Genomic DNA, 23,094 nt, shown 5'->3' on the forward strand with positions numbered 1-23,094 from the left:
ATTTAAAACAAAAAATATTTGACATATCCTATATTTATTTATTATTTTTGTACTTATCTTTATTATTCATATTATTTTATGTTTTGTATTTTTAAAAAATCACTAAGTCAAAGTCAGCCAAAATCAACTTTATTGTCAATTCCTTTATTTGTGTTACACAGACAGGGGTATCGAAATTCTGTTTCTCACTATCACAGAGAATACAAACTGTCTACAACAAAAACAGACACTGTATATGCTTTTGTGCAATTTTGAAGTTGACAAAATACAAGTTGAATACAAACAATTTAAAATGATAATGTACATCCAGTTGAAAATGAAACGGCTTTTCGAGGAGCACAAGACTTATTTAAACATTTAATTTTTCCTCTGCTGACCTTTGTTGGATCAAATTGGGAGCTCACTGGATCCATTAATGTCCGTAGAGTGAATCATTAATGCCAGATATTAGCAGACCAAGTTCAGACATCACGGCTATAAAGAACATTGGTGTTTTTCAGTGTTGTGCTAGTTACTGAAAAGCAGTAACTAGTTACATTACTAGTTACTTCATTTCAAAAGTAACTCAGTTACTTTCCCAACTACTTACACCCAAAAGTAATGCGTTACTGTTACAAGTAACGTTTTAGTTACTTTGAAAAAGGGCTCCCAAAAATAAAAAATCCCATTAATGCCCTTATAGCCTTCATTTAAAGTACTGTTATTGCATTGGAGAATAATACAATCTGTTGATCAACTTGACATGCATTTGCATCACTGAACTCTGCTAAGCAATGTGGTCTATACAAACACAAACACAAAGATATGTTTCAAAGTGCCAATTTATCGTCGTCAGAGAGCGATTCCGGTTGATACATGGCAAAGGCTTTCACAAAGTTAGAGCCGTTATCAGTAACCGTGGAGGTAACTTTTGTTGACACTCCATACAAAGATTGAATGTGGTCAATCTCACTAGCAATAAGATCGTACGTGTGCCTACCCTTTATCCTCTTACAGGCCAACGCAGCTTTCTGGCGTTGTAAAGTGGTGGGGTTTATCCAGTGAGATGTTATCCAGAGGAAGCTTCTGTTGTGGACAGACCAAATGTCTGCGGTGGTCGAGATGTATTCCAGCCCCTCAAATGTTTTCTTTAGCTCGCTATCCATTTTGGTATATTCTTTCTCCAGGTAGTTGGAAAACGTTTTGCGTCCCATATGCCGTGTGCCGCCCGGACATGGTATCATGCTTACTAGCTCCCTGAAAGCGGGTGACTCCACTGTAGAAATAGCCTGCACGTGTTCAACAACATACCGTGCAATGGCTTTATCCACTTTCACCTGACTAGCAGTCCCTCGGTTGAAATCCAGCCGCTGTTGCTTGGGTGGAGGTGGGGTGGCGTCGGATGGCTCTGGGTCTGTGGTCTTAACTAATAGCTTCGTCCCAGCATGTTGTTTTTGCAGATGTTTTAACAGATTGGAATTGCTGTTTTGAGCAGTAGATAGGATCTTTGACCCTCCAAGACACAACTTACACTTAACTAACACATTATTTTCTTTATGCTCAAGAAAAGTAAAATAGTGAGCATATCTCCATGCGGAGAAACTCGACTTGTGCTCCGCCGTCGCCATGATAGTATTGTTAGTAGGCTAACTAAACACAAACACGCCCACAAAGCGTCTCCGCATGTGACACAGGAAGTATCTAAGTACATTTACTCAAGTACTGTACTTAAGTACAGTTCTCATCTCTGTTCGCCTCGCTGTTGGCGCCGCTCACCAACGTCTGGGAGCCGAGACTATATAAAAAAAATAACGGAGTAACGCACCATGTAGTAACGGTAACTGAGTTACTGAATTTAAAAAATAACGCGTTAGAGTAATGGTCACTGCCAAAAATAACGGCGTTACATTAACACGTTACTTTGTAACGCGTTAGTCCCAACAATGGTGTTTTTACACTGCCTGCTATATTGTCATATTATAATCATGATGATGCTGGTGCTTTGGTGAAGTTAGACTGCGTAAAAGACCTATATGTTGTATAAAACACATAAACAAAACAGGGACGAGATAGAGAGAGAGAGAGACACTGAGACACCAAATTGCTTAATTGGAGTCACTGCTTCTATATTATGGGCAAACCCTTTTTACGTTAGTCAGACCAACTTTTCCTCGCAGAGACTGCTCTTCCACCCTACCGACTGGCCAGAGCTCTGAGAAATACCAAATTGAGGTAAGCTGATTTTCTCTTAGAAATACATTTGAATAAATACAGATGATGGATTTATAATGTACTCACACGTGAATCAGTGTGATAAGTCTGACACTTCTGAAGTCATGTGGTTTTGGTGCTTCAGATGTAAATTTTTTTAAAACATATTAATTTACATAAAAAAATAAATAACTTTTTGTCAGTTTTTTGTCACAATTTTGGGGGAGATATCTTGAGAGTATTTTAAAAATGTATGAATAATACAAATCCTTAAACACAAAAAGTCAAGAATACAAGTGATACATTTAAACATGCTATATTTATAATTATAAACAGGTCTTAAACATCAAATGGATTAGTTATTTTATTGAAGAAAATGTTTTTCATTAAGATATAAAAGAAAAAGATAGAAATTGATATTCAGTAGTATCAACACAGTTCTCAGTTAACTCCCGTTCATCCACATTTCTTCATTCTGATCAGATTTATTTTGTTTCCCGAGGCATTGTGTGTTGTTTCTGGAAATAAAAGTTTTTTTTAAAGCTTTTGTTTTGTTAATTTTCAATGTTTTAAACCGAGCAAATGTAATGCAATTTTCGGTACCGATATTGCTTTGGGACAATGACATAAAATCTGTCTCAGCAAATTAAATTGTAAATAATCTGCAAGGTCTAACACGACTGGGATTACATGAGAAAATCAATTAAATGGTCTTTTAAAGTAGAAAAATACATCTTTTGAATTCTTTTAGCTTTAACATTTTTTACCTGATTTGAAAAAAACGATTTTAATGTCCATAAAATCTGGTCTGATTTTATGGGCCAAGCATCCCTGCCTTAACCCCAACCCTTGGAAAATATATATTATGTCATACTTTGAAATACTGGCAGCACTGCTTGTAACTAGTAAATGAACTATTGGAATCACAAGACCACTATCCTTGCTGAGCCTGAGTCCATCCTCAGATAGAAAACAGACTGCATTGTGTGGAGGAATTACACTGATGAGGCGAATCAGGAGAAATCTAATTTTCTAATACAGGAAGGGACGCATTCCCTTGACAACCAGCAACTAATAATACATTAGTTTTATATGGACGATTAGTGACTAAATGCTTTCGCGTGAGAGCAGATAGGATTCCCTATCAGTTATTTCTCTGGTCTGATTCCAGAGGGTATTGTTTAATGGAAAACTAAAATCTGGATGCGTTCCATGCATGTTTACTATTTACACACAAAGAGACCTGTGTTTCGATTCAGTGCCTTACCAACATTCTCATCATTCAATTAGTGGTTCCTCTAATTTAAGAAAGGTTGGACATCATGTGGAGGAAATGTAATGGGAATGAGAAGGGGCACATGCCAGATTGTGTGTGCGTATTTATTGTCAGTAGACCGATGAGGCTGTATGCAGGCACAGGAATGCTCTGGGCTATATGCTAATGTCTGCATGCTAACACACACAATGATAATATTAGCATGCTGCCACTAGCAGATAAGATGTTCACCATCTTAGTTAGGCATTCCATAAGTACATTTGTATGTTAGCATGCTTCTAAAATCTGCTAATTAGCACACTGGAGACTTATTTGAATGTCAATAGTTTTGCACTTTGATCATATTTAAGAATTGGACAAATACAAATCTTGACCTCATGATGGTGCTGGATGATAAGGCAAGGCAAGGCAAGTTTATTTATATAGCACCTTTCAACACAAGGCAATTCAAAGTGCTTTACAAAACATGAAAGACTTTAAGAAAATGGCATTTAAAATCAGTCATTAAAAAGAAAAGATAATAAAAGAAACATTAAAAGAAAAAATACATGGATAAAAGTTACAGTGCAGTTTAAGATGTGAATAGTTCAATTAAAAGCAGCGACAAAAAGAAAAGTCTTTAGTCTGGATTTAAAAGTAGTCAGAGTTGCAGCTGCAGGTTTCTGGGAGTTTGTTCCAGATATTTGGAGCATAATAACTGAACGCTGCTTCTCCATGTTTAGTTCTGACTCTGGGGACAGAAAGCTGACCCGTCCCTGAAGACCTGAGAGATCTGGATGGTTCATCATTTAGCAGGAGGTCATAAATCTATTTTGGGCCTAAAGCATTCAAAGCTTTATAAACCAGCAGCAGTTTTTTGAAATCTATTCTTTGACATACAGGAAGCCAGTGTAAAGACTTCAGAACAGGAGTGGTGTGATCCACTTTCTTAGTGTCAGTGAGGACTCGAGCAGCAGCGTTCTGAATTAGCTGCAGCTTTCTAATCGATTTTTTAGTGAGACCTGTGAAGACACCATTACAGTAGTCCAGTCTACTGAAGATAAAAGCATTGACAAGTTTTTCCAAATCCTGCTGTGACATCAGTCTTTTAATCCTAGATATGTTCTTTAGGTGATAGTAGGCTGATTTAGTAACTGTTTTAATGTGACTGTTGAAACTCAAGTCAGAGTCCATGACTGCACATAGATTTCTGGCTTTATCTGTTGTTTTGAACATTGCAGACTGAAGCTCAGCGCTAACTTTTACACGTTCTGCCTTGGCTCCAAAAACCATTACCTCAGTTTTATCTTTGTTTAATTGGAGAAAGATCTGACACATCCAGTCATTGATTTGTTCAATGCACTTACTCAGTGTTTGAATTGGAGCATAGTCTCCTGGTGAAATTGTTACGTAAATGTGTGTGTCATCTGCATAGCTATGGTAACTTATTTTGTTGTTTTTCATTATCTGAGCCAGTGGTAGCATGTAGATGTTAAAGAGAAGAGGCCCCAAGATGGAGCCTTGAGGTACCCCACATGTCATATTTGTCAACTCAGATGTGTATTTACCTATAGAAACAAAGTTTTTTCTGTCCTTTAAGTAGGATTCAAACCAATTTAGAACTGTTGCAGAAAGTCCCACCCAGTTTTCCAGTCGGTCTAGTAATATGTTGTGGTCAACAGTGTCAAACGCAGCACTGACATCTAATAATACTAACACTGAAGTTCTGCCACTGTCTGTGTTTAAGTGGATGTCATTGAAGACCTTTACAAGAGCAGTCTCAGTGCTGTGGTTTGGACGAAAGCTTGACTGAAACACATCGACAGTTATTTATATGCAAGAAATTACTCAACTGTTGAAAAACAACTTTTTCAATGATTTTACCTAGAAATGGGAGGTTTGATGTGGGCCTGTAATTGTTTATTACTGAAGCATTTAGATTATTCTTTTTTAAGAGCGGTTTAATGACTGCAGTTTTCAGGGCCTGTGGAAAAATACCTGAGTGAAGAGATTTGTTTACTATATGAAGTAGATCTGAGGCCATGCAAGGCAAAACATCTTTGAAAAATCCTGTTGGATTAATATCAAGACAGCAGGAGGAGGATTTCAGAAGTTGAATAATGTCCTCTAGGTTTTTATCATTAATCTGATGGAATTGTGTCATGGTGTCTGAATTGATATTAGGTGGACATAGGGACAACACATTTGCTGTACCTGATGCAGAGGCACTGACTGCTTGTCTGATTTTCTGAATTTTGTCAGTGAAGAAGGAGGCAAAATCATTACACGCCCTGGTGGATAGAAATTCAGAGGCTACTGACACTGGAGGGTTAGTTAGTCTGTCGACGGTAGCAAACAAGGCACGTGCATTGTTTTTGTTTTTTGTAATGATGTCAGGAAACAGATCCCTAATCTGTTGTTAAAACTCATACTGAGGGAATGTTTGTACCACATTTCCTGATAAGATCATGTTCCTTTTTACATTTTAAATCAAAATGAAGATGATGTTCAGCCGCTTGTAATTATTTGAGATTTGTCATGCTGACTTTGGCTGATTTATTGTATGAGTTATACTTGGCATATGTCCTCCACTCCTGGCCATGGTTTACTTTTTTTATGAGATTTGTTTCTGCATGTATTTGGTGCAATCGTTTGTTAGGCTAAATATGTGTGTTTGCTTAGATTGTAGGCGCTAAAATGTGTTGTGGTGCAATACAGTTGACATGCAAGGGCATAATAGCTATAATTCTACTGTGACTAAAATGCACTGTCTTGCCCATCAATTAACCAGCACCTAGTATTCATTGTTTTTACCTTCCTTCCTCAGCCCACTCCACATCAGCAGAATGACCCTTCTCAACTACCCTGTTCCAGAGTTGGATGTTACCCTGCAGGAAGTGAGCCGTGTCTTGCAGCTCACTTTAAGACCTGACCTTTACCCAGAGTTCAAAAATACCCTGGAACAGCAGAGGGCGCTCCTTCAAGAGGCCCAGGAACAAGTTGCAACAAGAGCTTTGGGCAAAGAGAACTGGGTGACAGAGCAGTTCAAGAGAAGTCTGCTGTCTTGTTACGACCCCCTGCCCACCTCTACTGCCCTTCCTGTTGTTCTGCTTCCTCCCAAAGCAAAGGGATGTACCCAGCTAGGGAGGGCCGCTGCTCTCCTCTGGGCAGCAGCAAAGCTGTACAGCGAGCCCATGCTGCTGGAGGGCAATGTGCCGATGGAGAACACACAGCAGTCCGAGATATTCGCTGCCAGCAGGATTCCTGGCAATAGTCAAGATGAGATTAAAGTGAGATTATTGGCAACGTTCAAACATTTCCCAATTTGGGATCAATAAAGTATGTCTTATCTGTCTTAATAAGTCTGCTCTCTTTCTAATCTTCTTTTCCTTCTCCAGCTCTACCCAGATAGCCTTCATGCCATTGTCACCTGTGCTGGAGGAGTGTTCCCTGTGGACATACTGGGGCGTCCCAGCACTGGTGGGCTAGTTTCTGCTCGACCGTTTGTTGACATCTACAACCAGCTGGCTCAGGTGATGGATCAACCCAGAGCAGGAACACTGAATGATCCATCTGCCATTTGTAGCCTCTCGGCTCTGGATCGCAAAGTCTGGGCTGCCACCAGGGAAGAGATCTTGAGGAAAGGAGGGGAGACAGCGGCATCCCTGAGGCTGATGGAGAGTGCCGTGCTGACCCTCTGTCTGGAGGACTGCAACCCCCCCTCTGAACTGGCTGATACACTCAATGCAGTGAGGCTCGGAGGAGGAGAAGGCAGCCTTTATTTGAGATATTATGACAAGGTATTGGATATGATCTGGCTCAGGACTTTCCACCAAGCAGAAATCAGATCTTTCACAAACACTTTCTCATACTGTTTACGTTTGTTTTTAATTATCATAATACTGCATTTTCTGAAATTTAAAAAGTAGGGCTGTCTCACAACTTGGCACAAGGTCAAGTTTAGCTTCAACACCAAGAGGTTTGGAATTGCTGTTAATTTTTAGTTGAAATTGTTTTGAAGTAAAGAAATATGTAAATGCAAGTTTTGAACATATGCTGTCTGTGCTATTATAAAGGGTCAGTGCTTAGAGTGTTCTTTCACTGTTTTTCCTCACTTACAGGTGGTGAACCTGGTGGTGTTCAAGGACAGCACAGCTGGGATGGTGTTTGAGCACAGTGCTGTCGATGGGATGGTGGCTGGTCTTGTGACTGAGCACGTGTACAATCTGTCTGAGACTGTGGACCTAAACCTTGTCCAGACTGAAGCAGTACAAGACAATGGCTCTGTTGTAGTAAACAATGTTAGCTATGTGTGTCCACCTCCCCTAACATTCCCCTTGCAAGGAGTAAATACCCCCAAACTGAGTCTTAACTTAAAAGAAACCCACCCTGTTCTCACTTTTGATGTGTCTTCCTTTCCTGATGTCTTTTCTACTCTCAGAGGGCAGAGAGGCCTGTTTGATGCTTGGGTTAACTTTTCTTTGCAGCTTTCCCTGAGGCAGACTCTTGGGGAATCCGCTGCCAAGCACATGATTGTTACACCGACCCATATGCGGCACTACAAACATGGCCGTTGTGATCCAACATACTCACTCACCATGCATTCTCACAAGTTAGTCAGTGCCTTGGCGTCTTGCATCGGCTCAAATAACACAATCAAATACACTGCTGACCTGCTACGCTTGTTCCATGTTGCATTTTTGGAGCATAGGAGCCTCATCAGAAACACAAAAAGTGGTCATGGAGTTGGACCCCACCTTGCTGCACTGCGTCGATCGTTGCCATCAGACAATCCTCTGAAGAAGTACCTGGACCCCTTTGGATGTCCATCTGTGTACCTCACAGGTACAGATATGATGGAGGGCGTGGAGTGTGGTGTAGGGAATGTTTATGCCCAAGATCAGCTGGCTGTAACCTACCTTGGAAAAAAAGACAAGGTTCGCATCATTCTTAATGGAAAAGGGAGCTTTGCTCTTACACTGGAGAAACTTCAAGCTAGTCTGAAGATAAACCTGAAGTTAGTGATGCTCCTCGCTGTTAGACACGCCATTGCATGCCAAATGGGAGCCATTGAGCATCCATTGAAGAAGGGTCAAACTGAGAAAATGAATGGAGAGACCAACCACTGCCAAGCGAGCGTAAACAAAGGCAACACCACTGTTGAAAACACCTCTGGCACGAGCACAGACTACACTCTGGTAATCCATGGTGGGGCTGGTGAGGAGATGATGCTAAACACCGAAGTGATTGGTGTAATTGAGTTTGCTCTACAGACAGCCTTAACCCTTGGATCCCAAGTGCTTCAACAAGGTGGCAGCAGCCTAGATGCAGTTCAGAAGTCAGTAGAAGCTCTGGAGGACTGCTTCCTGTTCAATGCAGGCAAAGGCTCAGTATTCAACCAAGACGGCAAACATGAAATGGAAGCAACCATTGTGGATGGCAATACGATGAGGTCAGGATCTGTTGCTTGTGTGCAAAATGTAAAGAACCCAATAAAAGCCGCTAGGTGTGTCATGGAGAAAAGCTCCCATTCACTCATTGTGGGAGATGGGGCTGAGGAGTTTCTGCAGGGATTGGAGAAGAAGCAGAATCCTGTTGGGCCTGAGTATTTCTACACAGATGTACGTCACAGACAGTTGACTGCAAAGCTCGCTGCAGGAAATACTTCAAAAAATAATCACCCGCAGACAGTTGGAGCTGTGGCCTTGGATCGTTGGAAAGGGTTGGCTGCTGCATCATCCACAGGTGGGGTAGTAGGTAAGCTGAAAGGGCGAGTTGGGGATACAGCAATTGTAGGGGCAGGAATATATGCTGATGACAAGTTAGCCATTACCTGCTCTGGAGATGGAGATGTGTTTCTGAAACAAACAGTTGCCCAGAAAATAGCCAGTCTCTACCACCACACAGGCTATAGTTTGAGGCAGGCATGTAGGGAGGTGATGGCTGAAAATCTAGATGGGATCTGTGCAGGAATCATAGCGCTGGACACAAAAGGTGATGTCATCATTGAAACGAACGCTGATGTCATGTTTGTGGCATCAATGGTGGATGACATTTCCCGAGTGGAAGTCCTCAGGCCCCTCAAGAGCTTCTCTGATGTGATCTGGGAAACCGATGAGCTGGTTGCTTACCTGGATCCCAAACCCTGGACCCCTGGGTCAACCATTCTGAAGAGAAAAGCTCTTAGCGGAGCAAGCAGCATCTTCCAGTTAGCTACACCTGATGTTTTGACTATCCTACAAGGAGCAAAGGCTGTGTCAAGCTTGCTATGTGAGCGACTGGGAGTGCAGCGCTGTGCCCTGGTTTTCAATCCAATCCCAAACCAGTCAGCACAAATCCGACTGCTTCCGCTTCATGGTCTTGAGCCAAAGTGGCAGCCCCATCTGGCAAGTAAAGAGGAATTCCACACATATGATCCGGGTTACTGCACTTCCAAAAGTGGCCCACGCTTGGATGATGAGGCACTGGCCCAGGTTCAAGCCAAGATTAGAAGCGGACTGCCAACACCAAATGCACCTTCATGCTTTGAATTTTTCGGAGATGCTTCCAATGACAACCTGTTCAGTCGTATTGTACGTGGAGAGCAGCAACAGTGGAGAGTGTGGGAAGACAATGAGCATGTTGCCTTCCTGACACCTTACCCAAACACTCCTGGACTAACCGTTGTGGTGCCCCGCAAACCACTGTCTAGTGACATCTTCAAACTGGAGGAAGCTGACTACAAAGCGCTGATCCTAGCTACTTGTAAAGTTGCCAAACTACTGGAGGAAGGGATGAGAGCTCGAGGTGTTGCACTGATCTTCGAGGGCTTTGAAATTGATTATGCTCATGCCAAGCTAATCCCTCTGTTGCCTTCACCAGATGGAACCAAGCCAGCTGAACTGCAACCAGAATGCTACCAAAGCTACCCTGGATTCGTGTCATCACGGGATGGCCCAGCTGCTGACCCTGAAGCCCTTAAAAAGATCCACTCAAAAATCACCCAGTGCAGGCCTCCTCATTCATGGCAAGACCCTCAGTCTCACTCCACACTTGCCATCAAGAGCCAATGGTATCGTAACCTGTTCCAGATTCAAAACACCCTTTTCCACAGCACAGTGGAATATTTCCACAGTTCCTGCCAGTTCTCCTACGCTCTAACCCCTCTCACCACAGACACCATCTCTTCACCAATGGGCCTGGGATCTGACTCAGAACCAGTTTCTGTTCACTTGCTCGGCCAGGACATCTACCTCGCTGACTCAATGCAATTTGTACTTGAATACTTCCTTCGCTTCCAGGAGAACCTTCAAGGGACATACTACATATCTCCCAGCTTTAGAGGGGAAGATCCTGATGCCACACACTTGAACCAGTTCTACCACGTGGAGTGTGAACTGTTGGGAAACATGGACAAGGCCATTTCTACAGCAGAGGGATACTTGGCTCATCTCACCAAGTCCATGCTGAAGAAACACTCCAATATGATACTCAACACCGCCGGGACTCTTACACATGTCAAAGCCATGCTGAATAAGCTGGATGGAAAAACCCCACTACCAAGAGTCCCTCTAGACCAGGCCGTTCCCATGATGCCCTCCGCCGACTGCCTAGAGTGGGTTCAAGATGGCCAGCCGCAGTTTGGCAGAAAGCTAACGCGCAAAGGAGAGCGAGTCTTGATAGAGAAATATGGTGGCGCTGTTTGGCTAACTGAGATGGACCATCTAGGAGTCCCCTTCTACCAGGCCTATGTGGAGGGCACTGAGCGGTGCAAAGCCAAAGCTGCTGATCTTCTCCTGGGTTTAGGTGAGACTGTGGGTCTGGGAGAACGTCATTCCACCACTGAGATGGTACAGGAGGCTCTCAGACACCATGGAGTGCCAGAGCAGTCCTACAAATGGTACCTTAACATGCGGCAGGTGAAACCCCTCCTCACCAGTGGATGGGGCATGGGGACGGAGCGCTACTTGTGTTGGCTGCTTCAGCATGATGACGTCAGAGATATGCATGTCATTCCTAGGATGAAAGGAATGAAGTACATGCCCTGATCACAAGTTCTCCTGAGGTCTACAGACCCTAACATGTGATTTAGGTGTAATAATGTGGCCAAAGAGAACAAAACGCCACATAATATCTATTAATCCAACCCAACCCTTTCACCCAACCCTGCTCACTTCAACCCTCCTATTGTCTTCGTTTCCCCCCCTTACTTTGGTGTTCGCGGTCAAATTTGACCGGTCCTGTTTTAACTGCTATTACATTAACACAAAAACCATTAATCATCACCAAATTTCATTTAACACCCTTTCAAACTGTACATATTGTATCAGAACACTGGTATACATGAAAAACTTTAGTAAATATACAAAGAATAGACACTGAACATGTAATGCATGTGCCAGTTGTGATTCACATGGGGGGGATTGGGCACATAAGGGGACACACATATTGTGTGTGTGTGTGTGTGTGTGTGTGTGTGTGTGTGTGTGTGTGTGTGTGTGTGTGTGTGTGTGTGTGTGTGTGTGTGTGTGTGTGTGTGTGTGTGTGTGTGTGTGTGTGTGTGTGTGTGTGTGTGTGTGTGTGTGTGTGTGTGTGTGTGTGTGTGTGTGTGTGTGTGTGTGTGTGTGTGTGTGTGTGTGAGATATCTGAGATATCTGATCCGGATGGTTACTAATTCCTTTTCTTTATGGCAGTCATTTTGGACCGGGAACACCATGGTGTTACAATGTTGACTAAATCATCCAAAATTCAATGAAAGAGGTGATCAGCAATTTTACATGTTCAAATGTCTACAGTGAAGGATATCATAAATCCTTAATGCAATCGAATGTAAAACTAAAAAGTTATGATTGATGAAAGTAGTAAATCGTTCAGAATTGACCCGAAGACAACAGGAGGGTTAAAGTAAAGTCCTGTTACATGTTATAGTCTTGCAGCAAAACCAGAGGTACAATTTCAGAGAATTAAATTAATGTAAAAAAGGTTTATTTGGAGGTTACATGAAGTATATCAACATTTGAATGTTACCACTTAGATTTGGATTATTTTCTGGTTAAGCTAAAGTGTCAATGTAAGTGCAAAGATAGCACAAGAAGAGTGCTATTATAATTGGAATTGTTTATTGTATTTTATTATTTTTTCTTTGTGTGAGACTTAATAAAATGGTTGATAAAAAATGTAACAGAAAATAAAATGTGTGTGTTTTTTTCTTTTTGGGACAAGGTGCAGAAACACAAATGTTTAGATATTTGGCCATTCATGATGTTGTATAATTTATGCAAGAACATTCTTTATATTGTTCCTCAATATAATAACATATTGGTCTACCACAGTCTTTGAATTTAAAGGATCTCGTGGAAGTGTTGATGCTCAATTTAATGAAGCGATAATTACTTTTGAAACACACATCACCTTTTGGAACTCAACAAGACCTGTTCCCATGAGCCTCCGATCATTGTGGCCTCCGACAGTAAGGCACAGGGACAAATATAGTAAAGCTAATATTTGTACATCTATATGTAGCATTTTATTTTAATATAATGAATGATAGCACAGTGTGAGACACGAAAACTGATTTAGAAATGTTTAGAAATTTGTCTGACCACCAGATTTCAAAGACAACAAAGTAACTTTACAGTTTATCAACTATTTAAAAAAAGTAATCTAATGCCCCTGAAATTATTGTTTTTGTTGAACTCCAGAAATTGTATTTTTCCCCTTGCTGTCGTGAGTTGTAAACTAAGCGCATTTGTTCCTGTTTTTCAACCTGGAGATATGTTACAATTTAAAAGGACAACACCCATATTGATCAATGTCAGCCTATGAGTTTGGCTAAAAAGCCACACAATCAATTTATCCAAATCTTTCTTATTTATTTTTGGTAAAAAAAAAAGGGGCAAATACTATCATAAATGTAACATCCATGAACGTTGCCAAATGTTAACAAAAAATGGTCAGTAAACTACGGAACGTGTCTCAGCAGCTTTCACCTTGAACACCTTGAAGAAAGTATACATAATGAATCCTAATCATAATGAATCATAATGAAAGGACATCTAGTCCTTTTCTTTATGTATTTTTAACAACAAGCAAAAGTAACCCAACAATCATGAAAAATAAATGATAGAAACAAGTGATTTGCATAATTCATGAAAGCATCATATCAAAAATGTATCAGATTTGACAAATAAAACATGCACGCTGATTTAGATAAATAAAAAATACCACAAAAAAAAAGTGAATTCACCAACGTGCCAATGACCCGGATGTAGTATGTGAGCAATATTTGTTTCCGGTTGTCACTGTAGAATCTGACCCCCGGCTTGAACACAGCCCTGCCTCTTTCTGAAGATACACTTTTCGTCTGATTTCTGAACCGTAAGTTGTCCCATTTTAAATTATACCCTGTGTGTGCTCATGTTATTAACTCCACCTTATCCTCCTTATCTTTTTACGAGTGTTTTTTGTCAATAAGGCTGGATAAAGCTAAGGTCAGCGCTTGCGTAGCCTGACAGCTAACTAGCATGCTAAGCTATCATGCTAGTCAGGAGTGAGCTAATCATGTGTGACTTTCCAATGAGCCAGCCATTTTCTGAAAACACATTAACCTCTGTAACTTACACGTTCACCTTTCTACAGTCGGTAAAGTCATTAGACATGTAACAGTAGTTGGACATCAGGTTGACTGTTAGCTACAATGTTATGTTAAGCTAAGTTAGTAGTCACATTTGGATGCTAATGCTGCTAGGAGCTGACACTGCTGCACCTGAGAGGTTGTAATGTTGTGGAGTGTGAACTGTGTGTGTGTGTGTCATCATACAGAAATATAAACCAGCGAAGGAGCAGGTTATTTGAGGTTGTGTTCTCTTAAACGAACATGCCATGTATTGCATAATATCTCAAAGGCATGGACACATTGAACAAAATTCTTCCTGGATGAACAGTGGGATATTCATGTTTTTAAGTAAATATTCCTACTACTTTTTCATATCTCAGAACAAAGGTGTTACCTAAAAAGAGTAAAAGAGAGCAAGCTTTAACTGCCAACCTCCTGTATGGTTTCTAAGTTTAATGCATTAAATGTAAAGATAAATCTCCACAGTAGCAACTTCTTTAATGTCTTTCCACTTATATATATACTCTCTGACTGACTTCACTACTACCACTTACTCACCTCAATCATTATGGACCTAGCTTAATGACAACAATATATTTTGGCACATTTGACCTTTCTAATATTTTGGATAGGGTTGCAACTTTAATGTTCGGTGGTGTTTCACAACTGGAACGATGGTTGTTTTCTTTTCTTTTTTATAAAACATGACTATCTATGCAGTATACATTGCAGTTTTGAAATCTGTGCTGCGTGATCATAGACAATAGAGCTCCCTCTTTCCGGGGGAGCTCCATGGGACCTTATTTCTGAAAAAGTATGTATTTAAGTCCATGGAGAGAGAAAAATTACATTTCGATCCGTTTGAATTGTGCCACGATTTACACATATGATGTTTGTCAATTTAAAAGATAATTTTGCAAGTCAAAAAAATTGAAATGTAAAGTAACACTTTCTTTGTGTGAAACCGCTCAATGAACTACATCTCCCGTCTCGCACCAACACCAAGACGGCCGTCACGTTGGCACATTTCACTTCTTTCTTTCAGAATGAGGCGAAAAGTATTAAAAGAGGTGAAAATCACTCCAACTCTGGGCACGTTGAGAACTGTACATACACACAAGGGGAGTTAGTCGGTTCCGTAAGAGCCAGCATGCGGAACTGGGATTTGTAGTCTTTCTAGTTGCGTATTTTTCATAGTCTTATATTTTATCAGTTTTACGACAAACTGTGACTTTTTTGACATTGAAAATATTTTTTAAATTGACAAACATCATAAGTGTAATTCGTGGCACAATTCAAACGGGATCGAAAGATAATCTTTCTCTCTCCATTGACTTCAATACATAACTTTTCCGAAATAAGGTCCCATGGGTAGATGGGCGGGACTTCGCCTCTCTATTGCTGCAAAGGTTTTTAAAAAGAAAAAAACGTTGCTTTGCTGTAGCAGCTTACTCCTCCTCAAGTATATGATTATCCTTTTTGTATTGAGGCTTATTAACACAATCTGTAGTTTAAACTTCAGCACTAGACCTGGTAAAAAACTTAATTTGGCTAAATTTTTCCTCGCTGACTTTCCCTCGTCACTCAACTCCTGCAAATATTTTTTAAATCTGTGATGCGTGATCATAGGGAATAGAGAAAATAGGTTGTGGAATTCCCTTTTTTGCTGCAAAGGTTTACAAAAACAACCTACAACAACCAGAATGCACTGGGCTCTTTGCTATAGCAGCTTATTCCTCCTCAAGTATATTATTATCCTTTTGTATTGTGGCTTATTAACACAATCTCTAGTTTAAACTATAATAATACATTCTATTCAGAGGCGCCTTTCAAAGCACCCAAGGACACCTTACCATTCATTACATATTCTAAGGAAAGGTTTAAGACGGTTCAAAAGGACCGTAACAGGGGACATGTAGCACTACAGTGGGTAGGCTGATCTGAACAGCTGGGTTTTGAGGAGGGACTTGAATGTGGTGATTGTATCAGCTATATATTGTGTCTATAGCCCTAGACCTGTGCTTCTCAAAGTGTGGTCCGCGGACCACTGGTGGTTCACATTTTAAATAAATTAATTCATTTAAGTTTTCCGCACACTCGCGGGAATATCTCCGCAATGGAGCGAGTTTAAGTTTCACTTTCGATTGCATGATATAGCCCAGCGCAACACCTTCGTCACACATGTTACCACTTGTTTGTACCATTTTCAGGTTATTTGTAATCTGTTCTAGAAAAACTGTGTTTTTTTATATTTGTGGAGTTAGGTGGTCCGCGAGCGTTTTTTTATTGGTTAAGTGGTCCTTGGTATGAAAAAGGAGAAACACTGCCCTAGACCAGGTAAAAAACTTAATTTGGGCGACTTGTCCTTCATCGACTCCTGCTCCTCTTTCCCCAGGTACCAGTCCATGTGTGGTCTCTAATGGGCGGCTGGTCTCGTGGTGCCGTGCTGGAGCTCTACCGGGCGCTGCTCCGCGCAGGCAGCCAACTTCAGTACACCGACCGCAACTACTATCGCCGCGCCGTGGCTCGCGAGTTTCGCCGCTGCCAAGACCTGAAAATAGCTCAAGATAAAGAGGAAGCGCTGAAGAGGGGCCAGTTCTTCCTCAACAGCCGATTGGGCGGGCTTATGTAGGGGGGGAGGGGTCATCTGGAGGAGGGTTAACGGTCATCTGGAGGAGTGTCACCCAGGTAGGTTTGCAAATAAGATAATACTCTTTGTCAGCAGTTATATTTTTTTTAGATCTGAGACATTCTTCGCAGGAGTAAGAGGACAGTTTGTAACACAATAGGGCAAAAGTCGTCCATAGGAACATGTAGGGTGTGGCTACTCATAGATGTTCTTTGTGTAGGGGCAATATTCAATAGTTGCCTCTGAGTGAAGCAACTTAACAAAGAAAATACCTTTTTATATTTCCCTATAACCTTACTGCCAGTGTCTTACTCTGTCTTCATTTCCTACATCTTCAGCGGCAGGATGGCGGGGGTGAATGGAGACCGCAAAGGCAAGAAAGATGACAATGGGATCGGCACTGCCATCGACTTTGTGCTCTCTAATGCTAAGCTCGTGCTGGGAGTGGGGGGAGCGGCCATGTTGGGGATTGCAACGCTTGCTGTCAAAAGAGTAAGTGAGAAGCGATTTTTCTCAACTTTTTCATTTTCTGACATGAAAAGGACCTTACTAAGGATTCAAGGATTTAATTGTCATGTGTGCATTAGGGCTGTACCCGAATATTCGTTCATTGGAGTACTATTCGGGTTTCAATTTCGTTGAATTTATTGAAATCTCCAATATCAACGTAAGAGCTTGTGCCTCTTTGGGGGTGCTAACGCTTAACAGTAAACGTTATCGTTTACTTTTTCCATCTTTTATATGTAGGTATGACTTTTTCTCCATTAATCTCCATCACGTTGTTTCCATAGCAACAACAACTTCCTGTCAACTGTGCTAACTCTCCTTCAAAATAAAAGCATGTCCATAAATAGGAAGCCAAGCCAAATTACACTTAAGACATATACAACTGCAACGAAAGTAACAAACACAATTCAATATCCTTTTCAATTTCAAAGAACACAAATTGGGTTACATTAACAAATAACTATAAAACAGCAATACTGTAGAATGACAAAATGAATGCCGTGAATAAAACGAAATACACGTGTTGAAGTGGTTCGCTGCTGATTACTACGCACCCCCCCCCCCCCGCCTCGGGGAAGGAATATTCGCTGCCGATTACGAATATCCGGAGCCCAAAAAATGGTATTGGGGACAGCCCTAGTGTGCATAGCTACAGTGTAGTTATGTCGATGAAAGGTCACAGGCTCCTCCAACAGTGCAACACAATAAAACAGATCAAATAGTACAAGTAAATACAATTAAATAGAATATGGTAGAAATAGAATACTAAGGATCCGTACGATGCAATTCTTTACCGTGCAGATGTACGACCGGGCCATCAGTACTCCCAACAGCCCGACCAACATGGAGCAGACAGGAAGGAGGAGCTGGGAGGAGCCTGCATGGATGGGGTCATCTCCCCGGGTGCTGAACCATGACATGAAGTCCACAGTGAGCCGGTCTCTGCAGAATCTGCCCACTTCCTCTCATGCTTTTGAACCAGGTGAGGAAAAGTGAAGCTAAATCATTCCCATGTCCTTGTCTCACGTGTCTTTTTATTTTTATTTTTGAGCGGCCTATTTTGTGGTTTAGACTTTCAGCCAGCTGTCATTTTATCTGTTGACAGACCGCCTGCTTGGAGGACTCTTGCTCTTCCTTTACAGTGGGTGTGGGTGTCTTCCTTTACTGTTGTTCAGTAGTGAGTTAGCCAGTTGTAAACATCAGTTAGGTATAGGGCTGCTCGATTATGGCAAAAATCCTAATCTCGATTATTTGGGTCAATAATTGTAATTGCGATTATTCATTGACTTTGAAAACATCCATTCATTGGAGAAAAAAAATGTGAACAGTATGTTTTTAAAGTTGATTAGCCTGAACTTTAAGTATAATTCAACTGAAAAACCAAAAAAAAAAAGTAATAATAAAAACATTATCGTTTTATTTCGATTACGTTGTCTTCGTAATCGTTGCAAGCCATAATCGCGATTTAAAATACGATGAATTGAGCAGCCATAGTTAGGTATATATTTTTAGATACTATAGAAGCCCCTATTTAGTATTTGTAGAAAACAAACCCGTGCCTCTTCCGTCTTTTTCCACTTTAACTCCCTTCTATTCAAAACTCCTTATTTTGTAATGGTGTATAAAGAAGATTTCTCTCATCTCCTTTCTCCTCATCTCCTCAGACTGCCTACGGAGGGCCGTGGGTCGATCAGCGGTGGGAGGCAGCGGCGCCTCTCAGTCGGACCTTCAGAAGGCCCGGGTGCGTATGTCGCTGCAGGAACATCTGCTGGACTTCTACCAGAGTAACGTGAACATCCCCACCGAGGAGCAGGCTGTGGCGAGGAGGGCGGCGCTGGACATCTGTGCCGAGCTGCGGGTGTTCCTTCACGCCAAACTGCCCGACATGCCGCTCAGAGAGATGTACCTGAGTGGCAGTCTGTATGACGAACTGCAGGTAAGAGCAAACAGTCTGTGTTTTCTAAATTGCAGTTTTCTATTTTTGTTGTGTTTTTAAAATGTTTTTACATCATGTATGAGGGTTTTCAGTCTGCGGCTATTTCATTTCAAACCTTTATTTATACAGATGAATCCCATTGAGATCATTGATCTGTTTTTCAAGAGAGACCTGCTCAAGTAGTTCCACATGAAACATAAAAACATAAATAGAACAACAAAAGGACATCATACAGCATTATCCACATAAACTGGTACCAATAGCTTCCGATTGAGTAGCATCCAACCGAGCTTTAAAAACATGTAGTGGCACCAGATCGCTCAGTTTCCATTTAATTTGCAGACTATTCCAAGACAGTGGAGCTGCGCATCTAAAAGCTGTCTTCCCTAAGACAGTCCTAGCAGTTGGCACATTCAATAAAACAACAGCATTCGATCTCAGGCAGTAACCACTTATAATTTTCTGTGAGATCAGGGAGCAGATATAAGATGGAAGTTTCCCGAACATGGCTTTGTATATAAAAATGTACGAGTCATAAGTATGGTTTTATTGTCTCGTGCTTTAACATTCGTTTCTTTTTGTCCTATCGGCTTTGTCTAAATGTATTTATGCTGCTTTTTTATATTTGAATTGATGTACAGCACTTTGTTGTTTTTAAATGTGCTATATAACTAAAGTTGGATTGGTTTATGTGAGAGGTGGGCAATATGGTTTGTATCAGATATCCCAATATTCTTGAAAAAAAAAATATATTCAATCTTTCTTTATTTTCTAGGTGGTGACAGCGGACCACGCCCAGCTCATGGTGCCTCTCATCTTGGAGAAGAACCTGTGGTCGTCCATCCCCGGCGAGGACACCATCATGAACGTCCCGGGTTTCTGGCTCATCCGCAGGGAGAATTTAGAGTATTTCCCTCGGAACAGCAGCTACTGGGACCGCTGCATGGTGGGAGGCTACCTCTCCCCCAAATCAGTCCTGGAGGTCTTCGACAAACTGGTGGCGGGCTCCATCAACTGGCCCGCCATCGGCAGCGTCCTCGACTACATTATTCGCCCCGTGGTTCCCTCAGAGACGCTGACCCTGGAGGTGCAGTACGACACGGAGCGCAGGCTGTACGTGGACTTCCTGCCGTTACTCGTGATGGAGGACGGAACCTCGCTGATCGCCAAACCTCATCGTCTCGTCGCCGAGCGTCACGAAAACCTGTGGAGGCAGAGCTTTCGAGTGGCGGAGACGGCGCGACTCAGGGCGCTGGACCAGGAGGACGGAGGGTGTCGGTGTGCCTGCCTGAAGCTGGCGAAGGCAATGTGCAAACTCAACCCCGCTCTGAACCGTCTCAACGCCAGCCAGCTCACCAACTGCATCCTGCTGCTGTGCGAGAAGGAGGGCGACTGGACGCAGGAGGCGCTGGCCGACCGCTTCCTCCAGCTGCTGCGAGCGCTGGTGGGACACCTGGAGGCCGGGAGGCTGCCCTGCGCCCTCAGCCCCAAAGTGAACTTATTCTGCGAGCTGACGGAACAGGAAGTGGACGAGCTGGGGTACACGCTCTACTGCGCCCTGTCCGATCCGGCGGGGCTGCTGAGAACAGACATGGAAGAGCCGCCACAACCGTGACAACCTCGTGTTAAAAAAAAACATCACTACTAACGGCAACGGGGGATTTCAATCAACACTGATTTGTGGGCGATGGTGACCTCGACATAACATGGTTCTGGGAGCGGGAAATACTGCATGGAGTCCAAAACGCCATCAGTGAGAAAATGTGATGCACACTGTAGCAGCTACTAAATGTTAACATACGTCTTGACATGAAAGATGTTTGTCTTGTTCTCATGCAAAAAGTATTTTATCTCCGTTAAGGCCCATTGATGGATCTCACCAAAGCCATTGTATTAATGAAGTTGAGAGGAGACACACTAACATACATCTCTGTGGAGGTAGTGCATGCTGCATAGGGTGGTGCAGGAATGAGTCCTAAAACCTGGAAATGACTCAGCATTTTAACACCTGAAGCTTTTCTCGTCTTGACATCATCGGTTATTGGATGTGTTTTTGTTGATATGCCTGAAATAAGGTCTGTGGTTAACAGAAGCTAAAGAGATATATTCATGTTTTGTTCCCTGCTAGGGAATAGCTCAAGCTTCTGTCTTAAAAAAAAATGGCGGTTGCTAACAAGTGGCTAAATTAGACTATTAAACGTCATCACGCCAAACATTAGCCGCCTTTAGCTTAGCGGTTGTAGCTTTACCACAGAGCTTGTTTTATGCATGTTCCAAAATCCAATGCTAACTTCCACATTAGCCTAGAAAAGATCATCATGCCTGCACCACTCACAATAATAAGGTGAATATAATACATGCGTCTTCCTCTCATCTTGTCGGAGTCTTCAAGGCGCTCCCATGCAGTGGTTCACTGACGGATGCCAGGATGTTGATTGTATGCCAATCCAAAAGCTAATAAAATGTCAATGAGCAAAAGAGACAAGCCTACTCTGTTCATCCACCTTTCGTTCTCTCATTAAATACTGCTCTACTGTGTTCAGTTCGAAAGCAAGCTGTGTCAGAACTTCATTAAAACAGTGGCTGCGTTGAAGATTTATGAATGGGATCTGTGATGGGACTGTGTGCAGCTTATCTAGAAATCAACCGGGGGAATAAGAAAGTGTATGTTGATGTCATCGTATCTCACATTCAATATGAATCAGATGTAAAGCCATAAATAGAAAATGTGAAGCTTCTGAATTGTCCATGAAATTTGGAACAATACAGCTTCACCATTTTCCCTTATTTTTGGCGAGAATTGTGTAAAACAGCCGCTCTCTGTCATGTCAGGAGGTTTGGTTCTCCAGTCACATTTGTTCATATAACGAATATGCTTTATCTAAGTTAAAACCAAACGTACTTTAATCTCGGGTTATTTTTGCACTTTCCAAATGTTCGTAGGTTTATCCAAAGTGTCTCAACTGGAAGTGTTCTTGTCTTCTAGTTTTTGCTTTAGTTTCAATCCAGGTTTCCTCATCTTCTACATTTCTTAATAGTCCCCTTTTTGAGAAATCTCTACTCCAGACACACAGCTGTTAAACTGGTACTAACGTTTGTCGATGGTGAATTAGTCTCAGTATTCATTTCCTGTCCCGATAGCATGAAGAACAAAGAGCCCGTTACATCTGTCGAGTTATTTCTCTATCTTTGTGCATACCTGTGCACGCTTTAAGTGCGTACTACCCTCTGAATAACCCACAGGTCCTGGGCCTTTGTTTATGAAGTGTTTGACACCATCACATGACCTGTTGTGATTCTCCTGTCAAATCGGTTTATATCTCTAGATTTCAGGTGCTAATCTCTTTTAGATCTTGATCTGAGAGGGATCTACTCAGTTATATGCTAGATTAGCCTGCTACACTGCAGGTGGAGTCAATACAACAATGTGTGTCACTGTGAAATGACAACATGTCCAAAACTCATGTTTGCTTTTTGTTCTCACTTTTAGCCTTGGAATGATAAATCAATGCAGTGACAGAGCCCTCAACCCCCCAGTGTGTACAGTGTGCAATATGCAGGGTTATTTATGCATTCAGTTAGTAATCATCCAGAGAACAGGTGAATATTTTTGTATTGTACATTTGTTACCAAAAAGAGCGTGATTTTATTTGCATTAGACTCACCATGTAAAGTACCGCTTCATGAAGTGCTTTGTGCTGGATTTAAAATGAACTCACGGTAGACCGGTCTATATGAAGCGACATGCTGTCAGAGTGGAGGGGAGTCACTGCCACATTTCTATTGTCATTATGAAACAAAAAAACAAAGTAGATCACTACCTCTACCTTGTGGAGTTCATGCTAGCCATACGCTTTGTTGCATGCTGTGTTTCCCCATCCCCCGCCTCGCTTCTTTTTCTCTCTTAGTTCAGCTCTGGAGTTGAACGCGGCAGCACTTTGTATACTTCCATTAAAATATTACAAATGATATTCTCTTATTTG

General features: G+C 41.8%; 2 protein-coding genes across 2 annotated transcripts; both read left to right on the forward strand.

Annotated features, from left to right (window-relative positions):
- Positions 1 to 2,139: 2,139 nt before the first annotated feature.
- Positions 2,140 to 12,602, forward strand: LOC307015645 (uncharacterized protein). The gene is made up of 4 exons (XM_079644396.1): positions 2,140 to 2,211; positions 6,273 to 6,735; positions 6,844 to 7,245; positions 7,567 to 12,602. The coding sequence occupies exons 2-4, from the start codon at positions 6,292 to 6,294 to the stop codon at positions 11,470 to 11,472; spliced, it is 4,752 nt and encodes a 1,583-aa protein (XP_079500522.1). The 5' UTR covers positions 2,140 to 2,211; positions 6,273 to 6,291; the 3' UTR covers positions 11,473 to 12,602.
- Positions 12,603 to 16,588: 3,986 nt separating this feature from the next.
- Positions 16,589 to 23,080, forward strand: mief1 (mitochondrial elongation factor 1). The gene is made up of 5 exons (XM_079644449.1): positions 16,589 to 16,727; positions 17,007 to 17,160; positions 17,977 to 18,157; positions 18,840 to 19,111; positions 19,887 to 23,080. The coding sequence occupies exons 2-5, from the start codon at positions 17,014 to 17,016 to the stop codon at positions 20,724 to 20,726; spliced, it is 1,440 nt and encodes a 479-aa protein (XP_079500575.1). The 5' UTR covers positions 16,589 to 16,727; positions 17,007 to 17,013; the 3' UTR covers positions 20,727 to 23,080.
- Positions 23,081 to 23,094: the final 14 nt, after the last annotated feature.

Source organism: Notothenia rossii (assembly GCF_949606895.1).
Source record: "Notothenia rossii genome assembly, chromosome: 8".
Taxonomy (NCBI): Eukaryota; Metazoa; Chordata; class Actinopteri; order Perciformes; family Nototheniidae; genus Notothenia; species Notothenia rossii.

Coding starts and splice junctions, on each gene's coding strand:
- LOC307015645 (XM_079644396.1), top strand. CDS start 6,292: ATGACCCTTCTCAACTACCCTGTTCCAGAGTTGGATGTTACCCTGCAG. Junction 6,736..6,843: donor ATAGTCAAGATGAGATTAAA/GTGAGATTATTG, acceptor TTCCTTCTCCAG/CTCTACCCAGATAGCCTTCA. Junction 7,246..7,566: donor ATTTGAGATATTATGACAAG/GTATTGGATATG, acceptor CCTCACTTACAG/GTGGTGAACCTGGTGGTGTT.
- mief1 (XM_079644449.1), top strand. CDS start 17,014: ATGGCGGGGGTGAATGGAGACCGCAAAGGCAAGAAAGATGACAATGGG. Junction 17,161..17,976: donor CAACGCTTGCTGTCAAAAGA/GTAAGTGAGAAG, acceptor TTTACCGTGCAG/ATGTACGACCGGGCCATCAG. Junction 19,112..19,886: donor GTCTGTATGACGAACTGCAG/GTAAGAGCAAAC, acceptor TTTATTTTCTAG/GTGGTGACAGCGGACCACGC.